Source organism: Telmatherina bonti, assembly GCF_933228915.1.
Source record: "Telmatherina bonti genome assembly, chromosome: 18".
Lineage (NCBI taxonomy): Eukaryota > Metazoa > Chordata > Actinopteri > Atheriniformes > Telmatherinidae > Telmatherina > Telmatherina bonti.
The window spans coordinates 4,804,704-4,821,373 of record NC_136616.1 but is presented as its reverse complement, the minus strand read 5'-3'; the positions used below and the strand labels follow the sequence as shown (position 1 = coordinate 4,821,373).

Genomic DNA, 16,670 nt, shown 5'->3' with positions numbered 1-16,670 from the left:
GGAGGAGCAGAAAAGGAGCAGCAGAAAAGGAGCAGCAGAAAAGGAGGAGCAGAAAGGAGGAGCAGAAAAGGAGGAGCAGAAAAGGAGGAGCAGAAATGGAGGAGTAGGAAGGAGGAGCAGAAAAGGAGGAGCAGAAAAGGAGGAGCAAAAAAGAAGGAGCAGAAAAGGAGGAGTAGAAAGGAGGAGCAGAAAAGGAGGAGCAGAAATGGAGGAGCAGAAAAGGAGGAGTAGGAAGGAGGAGCAGAAAGGATTAGCAGAAAGGAGGAGTAGAAAAGGAGGAGTAGGAAGGAGGAGCAGAAAGGAGGCGCGGCGGTGTTTGTGCTGAATGCAGGTCGCTGACAGAAAGCAGGTCAGATGCTGTAAAACCTCCGGGGTCGTTCCTCCTTCCCAGTTCTATCATTGGATGGAAAACTGATTGTGAAACAGCAGCAGCACATCTGTAAACATGTGGAAAAGCTGGAGGAGCAGCTTCTCCTCGGTCTGCTGTTCCTGTCCGGCCGGCATGTTCCGCAGCTGCTCAGACCAGTAAAACACACAGGAACTGATAATGACATTTTCTCCTCGTTTTAGTGCAAAGAGCTACAAGAAAATCACTTTATATTATAACTAAATTCAGTTTTTTTAATTTTCTCTGTTTTTACACTTATTTACATTTTAATGAATTTGTTTTGTTTTTATTTATCCTGATATGTAAAATATTTTATTGGATTTATTTATTTAAATGTTTTTATTTCCTCGTTAACGTATTACAGCTTCCAGATCACAGTGGATCCAGTGAAACCAGTAAAAACATTTAATTTCAGCACTTTTAATAAAATGTTGCAGGTGATATTTAGATAGATACTTTCAGACGAAGCCCGCTGGTCCTGCGGTCCGACTGGACCCTGCATGCTCCACTCCCTGCTTCGCCGTGGGAACTTGATGCATTGAATAAAGCTGCTGATGTGTGCACGTGCAGGTCCCCCCCCTCGTCTCTGTGCTGCTGTTCAGACTGGCCCGGGAGGACAATCCACGCCTGCTCCATGAGGTGCTCAGCTGCCTGCCTGGCCTCGGGACACATAAGGTGCAGAATGTTTCTGCCTCCTTCCAGGACATCTCTCCTGCCTGTTTTAATCATGTGCTGCATGCTTTCAGCTGTGTGTCCCCCTGGTGCTGCAGACCCTCCACACGCTGGCCTCCACCCCCATGCTGAGAGCCGTGGCCATGCGCCTCATGACCGCTCTGTGGAAAAAACAGGTGGGCAAGTAATCCCCATCATCGCTGCTGCTGCGTTACATGTTCCTTCATCCTCTGTCCTTCTGTGAAGGACCGAGTATATCCAGAGCTGCAGCGTCTGCTGGGACAGCCGGACACGAGGGTGGTGGTGGGAAAGGACGCCCAGTGGGAGCAGGTCCTGGCCAGGGCCGCCTGCATCAGAGACATCTGCAGAGAGAGGTATGGGAGGACCGCGCTGCTTTATGTTCACCGGGTTCCAGCTGGAGGCAGACGGGCGGAGCTAGAGGCAGACGGGCGGAGCTGGAGGCAGACGGGCGGAGCTAGAGGCAGACGGGCGGAGCTAGAGGCAGACGGGCGGAGCTGGAGGCAGACGGGCGGAGCTAGAGGCAGACGGGCGGAGCTGGAGGAAGACGGGTGGAGCTGGAGGTTGAAAGGCGGAGCTAGAGGCAGACGGGCGGAGTTAGAGGCAGACGGGTGGAGTTAGATGGCGGAGGAACTCCAGTTTTCCAGAACAGGGAAAACTGTTCCGGTTGCGTCGGCCGGGGAGACTCGGTGGGAGCTGGTTCATCCCTGAAGGGAAAAAAACGTTATTTCACCACTCTTAGCAAGTTTTTTTCTAATATTGTCCAACTAAACTTGGAGTCTGATTAAATTTATCGAGTTGACATTAAGAAGTTTTGTTTGATATCCTAATTGTGTGATTTAGTGTGAATCAGGTGGAAGTTGCAGGATCAGTGATAAACTGGTTTATTTAGATTAATATAAGTCTCAACATGATTCAGATGAAAGCAAAAACAAGTTAAAGTGATTCTACATTCACCAACGGTGCTACTTTAGCTTGGAAGACTTGTCAATGTGTGTTTGTGTATTTTTTCAGGCCTTACCAGCACGGCGGCGACATGTTGGCTGCCATTTCCCTCACCCTAAAGCAGTGCAGCACACCAGACCTGGCAACCCCAGCTGCCCTGGCCCTGCAAGCCCTACAGGAGCTGTGTCGAGCAGAGGTAAAACACCTGTAGTTCACCTGAGGTTAGTGAACAAGGCTGATTTAATGCTGCTTTTAAGGTAGTGGACATTATCTCAACATGGAGAAGTCTGGGACCTGAACTGCGTGGCGACTCTCGTCCACTGATGGTCAAAGCTGTAGCGGAGCTTCTGGCACTGGTTCCCCAGCTCACCGTCAAGTCCGAGGAATATGAGGTACTTTTCCAGTTCAAACTGGTCTGGAACCCAGTAAAACATTAACGCTGAACAGGTTTCATTCATTTCAATCTTTAAACCAAATCACTTTCTGTTGAACAGCTAAAACTTTGTAAAATATGATGTAATGACATCATCAAAGACATTTTTACATCACATAGATGTTCTTACATAATATATTTGCCTTCTTGGGGGAAATAAGGACAAATTTTGTCCTGATTTTCTTCTATTGAGCACTGATTCACAACTTTCGCTGCATGCTAGCTGCTCGCTGAAAGTCTTCTTTTGCTTGTTGGAGTTTAACAGCTGACACATTACCACCACCAAGAGGTAGGCAGCTGCATTGCAACTGAGTTTGTCATGGCAAACAGTGAAATCTCTTGCCTGATAAGTTTGGCCTGCCTGTGTTGTTTGCAGCAAGTACATACACAGACCTAGCTTAACATTGCTGTGTATGCAAGCGTACACAGCAAGTCCTAGGCCTTACACCGTGCACAGGTTTGCAGCCTTCCAGGTGGTGCTGACGGCCCCAGCATGGGCCCTGGTTTCTCCCTTTACGCCAACTGTCCATTTTATCAGCTTGTTAGCACTGGGTTGGACCTTCCATTTCTATTGTCTTCCCTTTCCTCCTCATCCGTCTTGTCTACATGACCACATGCTGCCAGCTGATTGGCTTTGTGTTAACTAGCAGGTGAACAGGTGGAGCTGGTAACCTGGTTAAACTGTGTTTAACAAGACAAATAAGTAAGTGGTCTTGTCCTTAAAGATGGCTAACTGTCCAGCTAGCAAGGCTAAGAAGGCTACGGCTAGCTAGAACCAGAACCAGGATCCATTTTGCATTTCCTAGTTTAAATTAACCCTGAAACATGTTCATAAAACAAAGACGTTTGTTATTCCTTTGTTCACAACAGATTTTAGCAAGTGTTCTTCTGTTGTTGAGGCTAGCTAGCTTTGTGCTCACTGACCATGACACAGCAGATTTGGCCTAAAATGTTGAGTATTTTTCAGAAACTAGCTAGCTGTTTCCTTCTCTGGCTGCTATGTTTGTGATGTTGAAGATAAGCCAACCCTTTATTTGTCCCAAATATGATGAGCACAGCAGATTGTAGGATCTAACTGAGATTAGCATCAGCTGTTAATCATGTTAATCTCAGTGTAAAAATAAGATTTTTCATCCTTACCCTTTCCCATTACTTTTAGGTTCTAGCTGGGAACTTTGGCTAAAGAATTAGCATGTGTGCTTATTTGGCTTATTCAGCTGTCAGATGGACTATAACCAAACCAGAGAGGACTGTATGAGCTTCTGATACTTCATCTTGCTGTATAGCGCTATCAGAATTCCAGCTGTGATTAAAGTTGTTCGCCTGTTTTTCCTCAGAAACTGAAAGATGAGGCGGTCAGCTTTCTCTGGAGTTATGCAGTGAATAAGGTCTGTATGCTGCACATATAAAGTGTATGTGTGGGAAAGCCAGCTTGCCTGCATGTTTGGGTTTAATTTGCACCATTCTGAACAATTCTGCAGACAATTTTACCTGTTTTAGTCACCAAGATGTGCAGAAATATAGAATGTATTGTGTTCATAATGCCACTGAGGAACTCCTGCCTCCTTTATATTCATGTTTCTGTTTCATGTTTCTGTTGTTTGCCGTCACAGGATCCAGACGTTGCCAGGTGTGGCTACAAGGCTTTGGCAGAATATCCTGAAGTCGTCCACACAATCCATCACCTTCCTGAGGCGGTGAGACTCACTGAAATGTTTACTCACAGATTGTGTCAGAAGATTTCTTTTCTCATAGACCAAGATGAAATGCACTACGGCAACAGTCTCGTACACGTGTAGCCTGTCTAAGACAAGGCAGCGTCTCTCAGTATAACAACCACCATGTGCATAATGTGCATCCTATTGTACTGTACTGTATCTTGTACTGTCATTATGTTGTATCACACTGCATTGCCATGTATGTATATGTTATCATACGATAATGCATGTTATACTTCAGTAATTTTGACATCAGGGTTCTGGTGAATCAAAGATCTCTATGATGACTACAACCGTAAGCGGAAATGTTCACCCGGGTTACCGGGACCCCCCTCTGGAGCCAGGCCTGGAGGCGGGGTACGAGAGCGAGCGTCTGGTGGCCGGGCCTTCACCCATGGGGCCCGGTCGGGCTCAGCCTGAAAGGGTTACATGGTCCCCACCTCCCGTGGGCTCACCATCTGCGGGAGGAGCCGTAGGGGTCGGGTGCAGTGTGAGCTGGGCGGCAGCAAGGGGCGGGGACCCTGGCGGTCCGATCCCCGGCTGCAGAAGCTGGCTCTAGGGACGTGGAACGTCACCTCTCTGGTGGGGAAGGAGACTGAGCTTGTGCGCGAGGTTGAGCGGTTCCGACTAGATATAGTTGGACTCACCTCGACGCATGGCTTGGGCTCTGGAACCAGTACCCTCGAAAGGGGCTGGACCTTCTTCCACTCTGGAGTTGCTCATGGTGAGAGGCGCTGAGCAGGTGTGGGCATTCTCATCAGCCCCCAGCTTGGTGCCTGCATGTTGGGGTTTACCCTGGTGGATGAAAGGGTAGTTTCCCTCCGCCTCCGGGTGGGGGGACGGGTCCTGACTGTTGTCTGTGCTTATGCACCGAACAGCAGTTCAGAGTACCCACCCTTTCTGGAGTCCTTGGAGGGAGTGCTGGAGGGTGCTCCTTCTGGGGACTCCATTGTTCTGCTGGGGGACTTCAATGCTCACGTGGGCAATGACAGTGAGACCTGGAGGGGAGTGATTGGGAGGCATGGTCCCCCCCCTCTGAACCCAAATGGTGTTTTGTTATTGGACTTCTGTGCTCGTCATGGATTGTCCATAACGAACACCATGTTCCAACATAAGAGTGTCCATATGTACACCTGGCATCAGGACTCCCTGGGCCGCAGTTCGATGATGGATTTTGTAGTCGTATCGTCGGACCTGCGGCCACATGCCTTGGACACTCGGGTGAAGAGGGAGGCGGAGCTTCAGCTGATCACCACCTGGTGGTGAGTTGGCTCAGATGGTGGGGGAGGAAGCCGGTCAGAGCTGGCAGACCCAAACGTGTTGTGAGGGTCTGCTGGGAACGTCTGGCTGAGTCCCCCGTCAGAGCGAGCTTCAACTCCCACCTTCAGCAGAGCTTCAACCATGTCCCGAGTGAGGCGGGGGACATTGAGTCCGAATGGGCTGTGTTCCGTGCCTCTATTGCTGAGGCGGCCGGCCGGAGCTGTGGCTGCAAGGTCGTTGGTGCCTGTCGTGGCGGTAATCCCAGGACTCGTTGGTGGACACCAGCAGTGAGGGATGCCGTCAAGCTGAAGAAGGAGTCCTATCGAGCCTTCTTGGCCTGTGGGACTCTGGAGGCAGCTGATGGGTACCGGCGGGCTAAGCGGCATGAGGCTTCGGCTGTTGCCGAGGCAAAAACTCGGGCATGGGAGGAGTTCGGCGAGTTCCGGTGAGGGTTGGACTCCGCCAAGGCTGCCCTTTATCACCGATTCTGTTCATAACTTATATGGACAGAATTTCTAGGCGCAGCCGAGGTGTTGAGGGGATCCGACTTGGTGGCCTCAGGATTGGGTCCCTGCTTTTTGCGGATGACGTGGTCCTGTTGGCTTCATCTGGTCGTGATCTCCAGCTCTCGCTTGAGCGATTCGCGGCCGAGTGTGAAGCGACTGGGATGAGAATCAGCACCTCCAAATCTGAGACCATGGTCCTCAGCCAGAATAGGGTGGATTGTCCTCTCCGGGTCGGGGGTCAGGTCCTGCCTCAAGTGGAGGAGTTTAAATATCTCGGGGTCTTGTTCACGAGTGAGGGAAGGATGGAGCGCGAGATCGACAGACGGATCGGTGCGGCGTCTGCAGTAATGCGGACTCTGCGCCGGTCTGTCGTGGTGAAGAAGGAGCTGAGCCAGAAGGCGAAGCTCTCGATTTACCAGTCGATCTACGTTCCTACCCTCACCTATGGTCATGAGCTGTGGGTCGTGACCAAAAGAGGTTTGGGCCTGGTCCACCATGATCTGGTTTACATGCTTCCTGTAACTAAGCAGCCAGGCGCGACGTCATGTAAAAACCAGCAGAAATGTGTCCAACTGGCTTTTTACCTTTTCTTGATGTCAGAGAGGGAGAATTTAATGTTGTTCCATTAATTCCAACACATCCTAAGTTTAGGTTGGGATTATTTTCTTTGTAGGCTCGACCAGCTGTAACGATAGTTGAAGATGAAGAGGAAGATGGTGAAAACAATGTGAAGGAGGAAGAGGAGAAGGATCTCTTCATTCCAGGCTCATCTTACTTGAAATTGTTGTGTCTCACCTCCATCGCTGTCCTACCAGGTACCTGGTTCCATTGAACCTTCGTTGATGGGTATAGCGACGTGTATTTTCCCTCTTTCACTCCTTCACCTTGATGCTGTTTTTCTTCACAGCCTTTGAGCTTTTCCTCACGTCACTGGTGAAGCAGGAGATGAGTCAGATGCCACGAGGTGTGTACTTTTCTGCCCTGAGGGGGTCTGGTCTGCGGTCAGATCAGGGGAAAACGGTGGCAGGAATCCCGTCATTCATGCTCAAGATCTATGAGAAAAACAAGCAGCCTGGCCTGAAGCCCGGACTGGCAGGTGAATACAGTCTTATTCATATATTTTACACACTAACACTGCAAAAGGTTGCCAGCGTGATGGCAGCTGTGCTGTAACACAGACACTCTGTCCTAAGTTTCATTCGTGTAATGTATATACAAGCTTTATAAACAGTGAGTAGATGTCAACAACCCTAAATGTAAGGTCTGCTGGATCATGTGTTCATGCATCTGTAAAAGGTAACCCAGCCATTAAAACATTATTATGCTAGCACATCATCACACATCATGATTTACCGTTATGCTAGCAATCTGCAAGTTGTGTTACTACATCGTAAGTTTTGTTAACACATCGTTAGTAATCATAACGCATTGTTTCACAGTGCTAGGTTTGGTAATTTATCGTGAGTTATGGTAATGTATCGTAAGTTATGGTCACACATCGTAAGTTATGGTAATGTATCGTAAGTTATGGTAACACATCGTAAGTTATGGTAATGTATCGTAAGTTATGGTAATGTATCGTAAGTTATGGCAACACATCGTAAGTTATGGCAACACATCGTAAGTTATGGTAACACATCGTAAGTTATGGTAACACATCGTAAGTTATGGTAATGTATCGTAAGTTATGGTAATGTATCGTAAGTTATGGCAACACATTGTAAGTTATGGTAACACATCGTAAGTTATGGTAATGTATTGTAAGTTATGGTAATGTGTCGTAGGTTATGGTAACACATCGTAAGTTATGGTAACACATCGTAAGTTATGGTAATGTATCGTAGGTTATGGTAATACATCGTAAGTTATAAAAACGTATTGTAAGTTATGGTAATGTATCGTAAGTTATAACAATGTATCATAAGCTATGGTAACACTTCGTAAGTTATGGTAATGTATCGTAGGTTATGGTAACACATCGTAAGTTATGGTAACACATCGTAAGTTATGGTAATGGATCGTAGGTTATGGTAACACATCGTAAGTTATAAAAACGTATTGTAAGTTATGGTAATGTATCGTAAGTTATAACAACGTATCATAAGCTATGGTAACACTTCGTCAGTTATGGTAATGTATTGTAAGTTATGGTAACGCATCGTAAGTTATGGTAATGCATCGTAAGTTATGGTAACACATCGTAAGTTATGGTAATGTATCGTAAGTTATAAAAACGTATCGTAAGTTATGGTAGTGTATTGTAAGTTATGGTAATGTATCGTAAGTTATGGTAATGTATTGTAAGTTATGGTAATGTATCGTAAGTTATGGTAATGTATCGTAAGTTATGGTAATGTATCGTAAGTTATGGTAATGTATAGTAAGTTATGGTAATGTATTGTAAGTTATGGTAATGTATCGTAAGTTATGGTAACGCATCGTAAGTTATGGTAATGCATCGTAAGTTATGGTAATGTATCGTAAGTTATGGTAATGTATCTTAAGCTATGGTAATGTATCGTACCTCATCTTAAGTTATTATAATAAATTGTATCCAATAGTAAGTTACGATTAGCATAACTCAAACACATAAGTATTGCAGCGTAAGTTATGTTAACGCATTTTATCACATTGTAGGTATGGTAATGCAGCGTAATGTGTTCTTCCTACTGTTGTCTTTTACTGTAAATTGGACCTTTAATCTTGCAGTATTATACAAACATTTTAACAGTTTAGAATACTTACTGAATAATTTTTCTTCAGGTTTTCTTACCTTTAACCATAAAATAGTCCAGGTAGGTTAGGTTTTATGTCTGTTAAAAGGACTGGTTCTGTTCCCCGCTGATGTGATGTTCAGCTCAAGCTTTTCTGTGTTTCAGCTGGACTCTTGTTATGTTACGATCTTCCTGTGCAGACGGACCGCGACGGCAGACCTATCAATCGCTTCCTCGTCAGCCGTAGCCGCAGCTACCAACAGACTTTGACGGCGCTCGTTCATGAGGTCCCTCCGCTGCCTCCAGGATGCCACTTAACGTCACGGCCATATTTACAGATAAACTCCTTCAATCTCCTCTTGTTGTGGCGTGCAGGTTAACATTCAGCCCTCCGAGTGGCACCGAGCTCTTCTCCTGCCTCAAGCGTGGAGGGGTTTCATGAGCCGAGCTTTCCACGCTGTCCTGCAGGTTTGTGCTTCCTTAACCAACATGTTCACCGTGTCATTACTTCAGCTCCCAAACAACAGTCACAGCCGACCTTCAGGTCTGGAATAAAGACCATATTCACCACTGTCTCTCAGCATCTACAGGGATAGCAAGTCCTTCTACGAGGCTTTACGTTATCTTTCGGAAACGGCCATTTAGAAGCTGAAACTAGCAGCACTGGGAGAACTCAGGCCTTTTTTTTTTTTTTTTAACTTTTTTTCCACTATGATTATAAACATTATCTGTTAGAAGCTCTACTGACAAAATGATCCCTACCTGGATGATCTTCATAACCCCCCTTTCCCTTATCAGACGTTTCCCAAATATGTTATCAACATCCTTATGTAACCTCTTGCGTTGTGTTGCAGAAAAGAAAAGCCAACAAAACCAACGATTTGTTGCGAAGTCAGTCAAAAAAAACAAACTTTATTGACATCTTAGAAAAGAGACGAGACGAAGACGATGAAGGATTAGCCATCGCTAGGGGACATCTCATAGAAGAGACGTCACAAAGACGATGGCGGATTAGCCGTCGCTAGGGGAGAACTCGGAGAAGAGACGGGACGAAGCCACATCGGAGTTGATGTGAAGGTGTCTGTGTGCAGACTGGCTGTGGTTTGATGTGAGTCGGTTTGTGTCCAGGGTCGACGGGCTGATCTGGAGATGCAGCAGAAGCCAGGCAGAGATGCCCCAGAGGAGCTGCAGTACAAGAAGCACTGTTCCTGGCTGTGGTGACGAAACTTTCAGTCTTAAACGTCACAATACAACCAGGAGCAAAATATGCAAAATCATAAAGATTTTTAGTAAACCTCTCGACTGTTTGTTCCCCGGCACAGAAACCACATCTCGAACAGCTGGCAGACCAATCTCCAGTCCTTCAGACTTTTCTGCAGATTTATGGAAAAAACTGCATTTGATCTATATATCTATGAATATGTAAATCTGCCGTGTGAATCAGCTCACACTCTGATTTGTTCCTGAATCTCTGCATGTTTTCCTCTCCTTGCCTCTCAGGACGCGGGACCAGCTGGCAGACGTCATTAAAGCTGCTACGAAGTAAGTCCTCTGCTTGTGACGGTCCTGATGCACGTTGCTCTGCGTCTCACTGCTGGGTGCTTGTCTCTTCAGGGACAGTCCTGTCGTTCAGGGAAACTCCATCCTGGCTCTGAGCGGCTTGGCCGCCGTCCTCGCCAAGTACGAGAGCAACCTGCCCACTGACGGAGTTGGCATCCTCGGGGTATCGCCTTTTATTCCATTAACAAAGTCTCGTCCCGCCTGGGACGGAGTTGGACACTTGGAGCTCATCCTGTGATTAATGTGTATCCAGGCTGGACCAGAGTTCGTGCCCACCGCCGCCTGGTTGGCCATGGTGTTTGACACCCTGCTCAGCATCATCAGCAGCAGCTACAAGGCTAAGGGACAAGTGTTCCCCTGGTTTCTGCATGTAAGCGTCTCAAATGAGCTCTAAATTCATGGTCAATGTGGTTCTACTTCGTCCTGCTTGGTGTGAAGACACGAGGACACGGTTTACCTGAATTAAATCCTCCTCAGTGCTCCTACTCGGGCGAGAACACCGCCAGTGCCATCGCTCGCTCCTGCGCCAGCCTGGCCTTGTCCCTGCTGGTCCCGGTGCTGGTGGTCTGGCAGAGGGACGGCCTGGTCCAGGTCCTGTCTGCGCTGCAGGCCGGCCTGCCAGGGTCGCCCACTGCGGATGATTCCCAGACTGTCCAGTTCCACTCTGGGCTGGCGATGGGCATGGTGCTGTCCAGTCTGCACCACCAGCGCCTCAGGTGGGTCTACATGCGGACCAGCCAGCAGAAACCGGCGAGAACCCGACACTAACCAGCAGTTTCTCTGCTCCTCAGTGACATCTCCGACCAGAAGGATGCCGATCTTCTCCTCAGCTCTCTGGACGCTCTGGAAAGCTGTTCATTCAACCCAAACCTGGAATACAAGTCAGTACCTGCTGCTGCACCGTGAAGCGTCAGACCTGACCAGTAACTCTTCTTCTCTCCTCTCAGCTCTGGCTGCATGTTGGGTCTGGGACTGGTGCTGACGGCCCTCTGCAGTACCGGACAGACGGAGCAACGTGTTCGCGTCGGCCGGACCCTCCACAGACTGCTGGCTAACCTGCAGGATAGCAGCAGTCACGGACGCATGCTGCAGGAGGTACAGCTGCCTACAACATGCAAGTTTCTACACCTTTTCTAACCAGTAGGATACCTGGACCCTTCATAACCAGCAGGATACCTGGACCCTTCATAACCAGCAGGATACCTGGACCCTTCATAACCAGTAGTACACCTGGACCCTTCATAACCAGCAGGACACCTGGGCCCTTCATAACCAGTAGGATACCTGGGCCCTTCATAACCAGCAGGATACCTGGGCCCTTCATAACCAGTAGGAAACCTGGACCCTTCATAACCAGCAGGACACCTGGACCCTTCATAACCAGCAGGATACCTGGACCCTTCATAACCAGCAGGATACCTGGACCCTTCATAACCAGTAGTACACCTGGACCCTTCATAACCAGCAGGATACCTGGACCCTTCATAACCAGTAGGACACCTGGACCCTTCATAACCAGCAGGATACCTGGACCCTTCATAACCAGTAGTACACCTGGACCCTTCATAACCAGCAGGACACCTGGGCCCTTCATAACCAGTAGGATACCTGGGCCCTTCATAACCAGCAGGATACCTGGGCCCTTCATAACCAGCAGGATACCTGGACCCTTCATAACCAGTAGTACACCTGGACCCTTCATAACCAGCAGGATACCTGGACCCTTCATAACCAGTAGGATACCTGGACCCTTCATAACCAGCAGGATACCTGGGCCCTTCATAACCAGCAGGATACCTGGACCCTTCATAACCAGTAGGATACCTGGGCCCTTCATAACCAGCAGGATACCTGGACCCTTCATAACCAGCAGGATACCTGGACCCTTCATAACCAGTAGGATACCTGGGCCCTTCATAACCAGCAGGATACCTGGACCTTTCATAACCAGTAGGATACCTGGGCCCTTCATAACCAGTAGGACACCTGGATCCTTCATAACCAGTAGGATACCTGGACCCTTCATAACCAGTAGGATACCTGGGCCCTTCATAACCAGCAGGACACCTGGACCCTTCATAACCAGTAGGACGCCTGGACCCTTCATAACCAGTAGGACACCTGGGCCCTTCATAACCAGTAGGATACCTGGGCCCTTCATAATCAGCAGGACACCTGGGCCCTTCATAACCAGCAGGATACCTGGACCCTTCATAACCAGTAGGATACCTGGACCCTTCATAACCAGCAGGATACCTGGACCTTTCATAACCAGCAGGATACCTGGACCTTTCATAACCAGCAGGATACCTGGACCCTTCATAACCAGTAGGATACCTGGACCCTTCATAACCAGTAGGACACCTGGGCCCTTCATAACCAGCAGGATACCTGGACCTTTCATAACCAGCAGGATACCTGGACCCTTCATAACCAGTAGGATACCTGGACCCTTCATAACCAGTAGGATACCTGGACCTTTCATAACCAGCAGGATACCTGGACCTTTCATAACCGGCAGGATACCTGGACCCTTCATAACCAGCAGGATACCTGGACCTTTCATAACCAGCAGGATACCTGGACCTTTCATAACCAGTAGGACACCTGGGCCCTTCATAACCAGTAGGATACCTGGACCCTTCATAACCAGTAGGATACCTGGGCCCTTCATAACCAGCAGGACACCTGGACCCTTCATAACCAGTAGGACACCTGGACCCTTCATAACCAGTAGGACACCTGGACCCTTCATAACCAGCAGGACACCTGGACCATTCATAACCAGCAGGATACCTGGACCCTTCATAACCAGTAGTACACCTGGACCCTTCATAACCAGTAGGATACCTGGGCCCTTCATAACCAGTAGGACACCTGGACCCTTCATAACCAGTAGTACACCTGGACCCTTCATAACCAGTAGGACACCTGGACCCTTCATAACCAGTAGGACACCTGGACCCTTCATAACCAGCAGGATACCTGGACCCTTCATAACCAGTAGGACACCTGGACCCTTCATAACCAGTAGGACACATGGACCCTTCATAACCAGTAGGACACCTGGACCCTTCATAACCAGCAGGATACCTGGACCCTTCATAACCAGTAGGACACCTGGACCCTACATAACCAGTTGGACACCTGGACCCTTCATAACCAGCAGGACACCTGGACCCTACATAACCAGGAGGACACCTGGACCCTTCATAACCAGCAGGATACCTGGACCCTTCATAACCAGTAGTACACCTGGACCCTTCATAACCAGTAGGACACCTGGACCCTTCATAACCAGTAGGACACCTGGACCCTTCATAACCAGTAGGATACCTGGGCCCTTCATAACCAGCAGGACACCTGGACCCTTCATAACCAGTAGGACACCTGGACCCTTCATAACCAGTAGGAAACCTGGACCCTTCATAACCAGTAGTACACCTGGACTCTTCATAACCAGTAGGACACCTGGACCCTTCATAACCAGCAGGATACCTGGACCCTTCATAACCAGCAGGATACCTGGACCCTTCATAACCAGTAGGACACATGGACCCTTCATAACCAGTAGGACACATGGACCCTTCATAACCAGTAGGACACCTGGACCCTACATAACCAGTAGGACACCTGGACCCTTCATAACCAGTAGGACACCTGGACCCTTCATAACCAGTAGGACACCTGGACCCTTCATAACCAGTAGGACACCTGGACCCTTCATAACCAGTAGGACACCTGGACCCTTCATAACCAGTAGGATACCTGGGCCCTTCATAACCAGTAGGATACCTGGACCCTTCATAACCAGCAGGATACCTGGACCCTTCATAACCAGCAGGATACCTGGACCCTTCATAACCAGTAGGATACCTGGGCCCTTCATAACCAGCAGGACACCTGGACCCTTCATAACCAGCAGGACACCTGGACCCTACATAACCAGTAGGATACCTGGACCCTTCATAACAAGTAGGACACCTGGACCCTACATAACCAGTAGGACACCTGGACCCTTCATAACCAGTAGGACACCTGGACCCTTCATAACCAGTAGGACACCTGGACCCTTCATAACCAGTAGGACACCTGGACCCTTCATAACCAGTAGGACACCTGGACCCTTCATAACCAGTAGGACACCTGGGCCCTTCATAACCAGCAGGACACCTGGACCCTTCATAACCAGTAGGATACCTGGACCCTTCATAACCAGTAGGATACCTGGACCCTTCATAACCAGCAGGATACCTGGACCCTTCATAACCAGTAGTACACCTGGACCCTTCATAACCAGTAGGATACCTGGGCCCTTCATAACCAGCAGGACACCTGGACCCTTCATAACCAGTAGGATACCTGGACCCTTCATAACCAGCAGGATACCTGGACCCTTCATAACCAGTAGGACACATGGACCCTTCATAACCAGTAGGACACCTGGACCCTTCATAACCAGTAGGACACCTGGGCCCTTCATAACCAGTAGGATACCTGGGCCCTTCATAACCAGCAGGATACCTGGACCCTTCATAACCAGTAGGATACCTGGGCCCTTCATAACCAGTAGGACACCTGGACCCTTCATAACCAGTAGGACGCCTGGACCCTTCATAACCAGTAGGACACCTGGGCCCTTCATAACCAGTAGGATACCTGGGCCCTTCATAACCAGTAGGACGCCTGGACCCTTCATAACCAGTAGGACGCCTGGACCCTTCATAACCAGTAGGATACCTGGACCCTTCATAACCAGCAGGATACCTGGACCCTTCATAACCAGTAGGATACCTGGACCCTTCATAACCAGCAGGATACCTGGACCTTTCATAACCAGCAGGATACCTGGACCCTTCATAACCAGTAGGACACCTGGGCCCTTCATAACCAGCAGGATACCTGGACCCTTCATAACCAGCAGGATACCTGGGCCCTTCATAACCAGTAGGACACCTGGGCCCTTCATAACCAGCAGGACACCTGGACCCTTCATAACCAGTAGGATACCTGGACCTTTCATAACCAGCAGGATACCTGGACCTTTCATAACCGGCAGGATACCTGGACCCTTCATAACCAGCAGGATACCTGGACCTTTCATAACCAGCAGGATACCTGGACCTTTCATAACCAGTAGGACACCTGGGCCCTTCATAACCAGTAGGACACCTGGGCCCTTCATAACCAGCAGGATACCTGGACCCTTCATAACCAGTAGGATACCTGGGCCCTTCATAACCAGCAGGACACCTGGGCCCTTCATAACCAGCAGGACACCTGGACCCTTCATAACCAGTAGGACACCTGGACCCTTCATAACCAGCAGGACACCTGGACCATTCATAACCAGCAGGATACCTGGACCCTTCATAACCAGTAGTACACCTGGACCCTTCATAACCAGTAGGATACCTGGGCCCTTCATAACCAGCAGGACACCTGGACCCTTCATAACCAGTAGGACACCTGGACCCTTCATAACCAGTAGTACACCTTGACCCTTCATAACCAGTAGGACACCTGGACCCTTCATAACCAGTAGGACACCTGGACCCTTCATAACCAGCAGGATACCTGGACCCTTCATAACCAGTAGGACACCTGGACCCTTCATAACCAGTAGGACACATGGACCCTTCATAACCAGTAGGACACCTGGACCCTTCATAACCAGCAGGACACCTGGACCCTTCATAACCAGTAGGACACCTGGACCCTACATAACCAGTAGGACACCTGGACCCTTCATAACCAGTAGGACACCTGGACCCTACATAACCAGTAGGACACCTGGACCCTTCATAACCAGCAGGATACCTGGACCCTTCATAACCAGTAGTACACCTGGACCCTTCATAACCAGCAGGACACCTGGACCCTTCATAACCAGTAGGACACCTGGACCCTTCATAACCAGTAGGACACCTGGACCCTTCATAACCAGCAGGATACCTGGACCCTTCATAACCAGTAGGATACCTGGACCCTTCATAACCAGCAGGATACCTGGACCCTTCATAACCAGTAGTACACCTGGACCCTTCATAACCAGTAGGACACCTGGACCCTTCATAACCAGTAGGACACCTGGACCCTTCATAACCAGTAGGACACCTGGACCCTTCATAACCAGCAGGATACCTGGACCCTTCATAACCAGTAGGATACCTGGACCCTTCATAACCAGTAGGACACCTGGACCCTTCATAACCAGTAGGACGCCTGGGCCCTTCATAACTAGCAGGATACCTGGACCCTTCATAACCAGTAGGACGCCTGGACCCTTCATAACCAGTAGGACGCCTGGACCCTTCATAACCAGTAGTACACCTTGACCCTTCATAACCAGCAGGATACCTGGACCCTTCATAACCAGCAGGATACCTGGACCCTTCATAACCAGTAGGACGCCTGGACCCTTCATAACCAGTAGGACGCCTGGACCCTTCATAA

The 16,670-nt window shown here is 48.9% G+C and overlaps 1 protein-coding gene across 2 annotated transcripts in view; it reads left to right on the top strand.

Annotated features, from left to right (window-relative positions):
- focad (focadhesin) overlaps window positions 1-16,670 on the top strand; it is a 116,280-nt gene that overhangs the window by 44,574 nt on the left and 55,036 nt on the right. For both annotated transcript variants that reach the window (XM_079257441.1, XM_079257442.1), the window contains exons 12-29: window positions 959-1,063; window positions 1,135-1,236; window positions 1,307-1,434; window positions 2,093-2,219; window positions 2,281-2,415; window positions 3,794-3,844; window positions 4,070-4,153; window positions 6,614-6,755; window positions 6,848-7,036; window positions 8,820-8,941; window positions 9,030-9,122; window positions 9,783-9,871; window positions 10,155-10,196; window positions 10,269-10,377; window positions 10,468-10,584; window positions 10,692-10,930; window positions 11,006-11,095; window positions 11,162-11,309. In XM_079257441.1, the coding sequence (XP_079113567.1) occupies window positions 959-1,063; window positions 1,135-1,236; window positions 1,307-1,434; window positions 2,093-2,219; window positions 2,281-2,415; window positions 3,794-3,844; window positions 4,070-4,153; window positions 6,614-6,755; window positions 6,848-7,036; window positions 8,820-8,941; window positions 9,030-9,122; window positions 9,783-9,871; window positions 10,155-10,196; window positions 10,269-10,377; window positions 10,468-10,584; window positions 10,692-10,930; window positions 11,006-11,095; window positions 11,162-11,309 (2,112 nt within the window). The remainder of the gene's footprint in view (window positions 1-958; window positions 1,064-1,134; window positions 1,237-1,306; window positions 1,435-2,092; window positions 2,220-2,280; window positions 2,416-3,793; window positions 3,845-4,069; window positions 4,154-6,613; window positions 6,756-6,847; window positions 7,037-8,819; window positions 8,942-9,029; window positions 9,123-9,782; window positions 9,872-10,154; window positions 10,197-10,268; window positions 10,378-10,467; window positions 10,585-10,691; window positions 10,931-11,005; window positions 11,096-11,161; window positions 11,310-16,670) is intronic.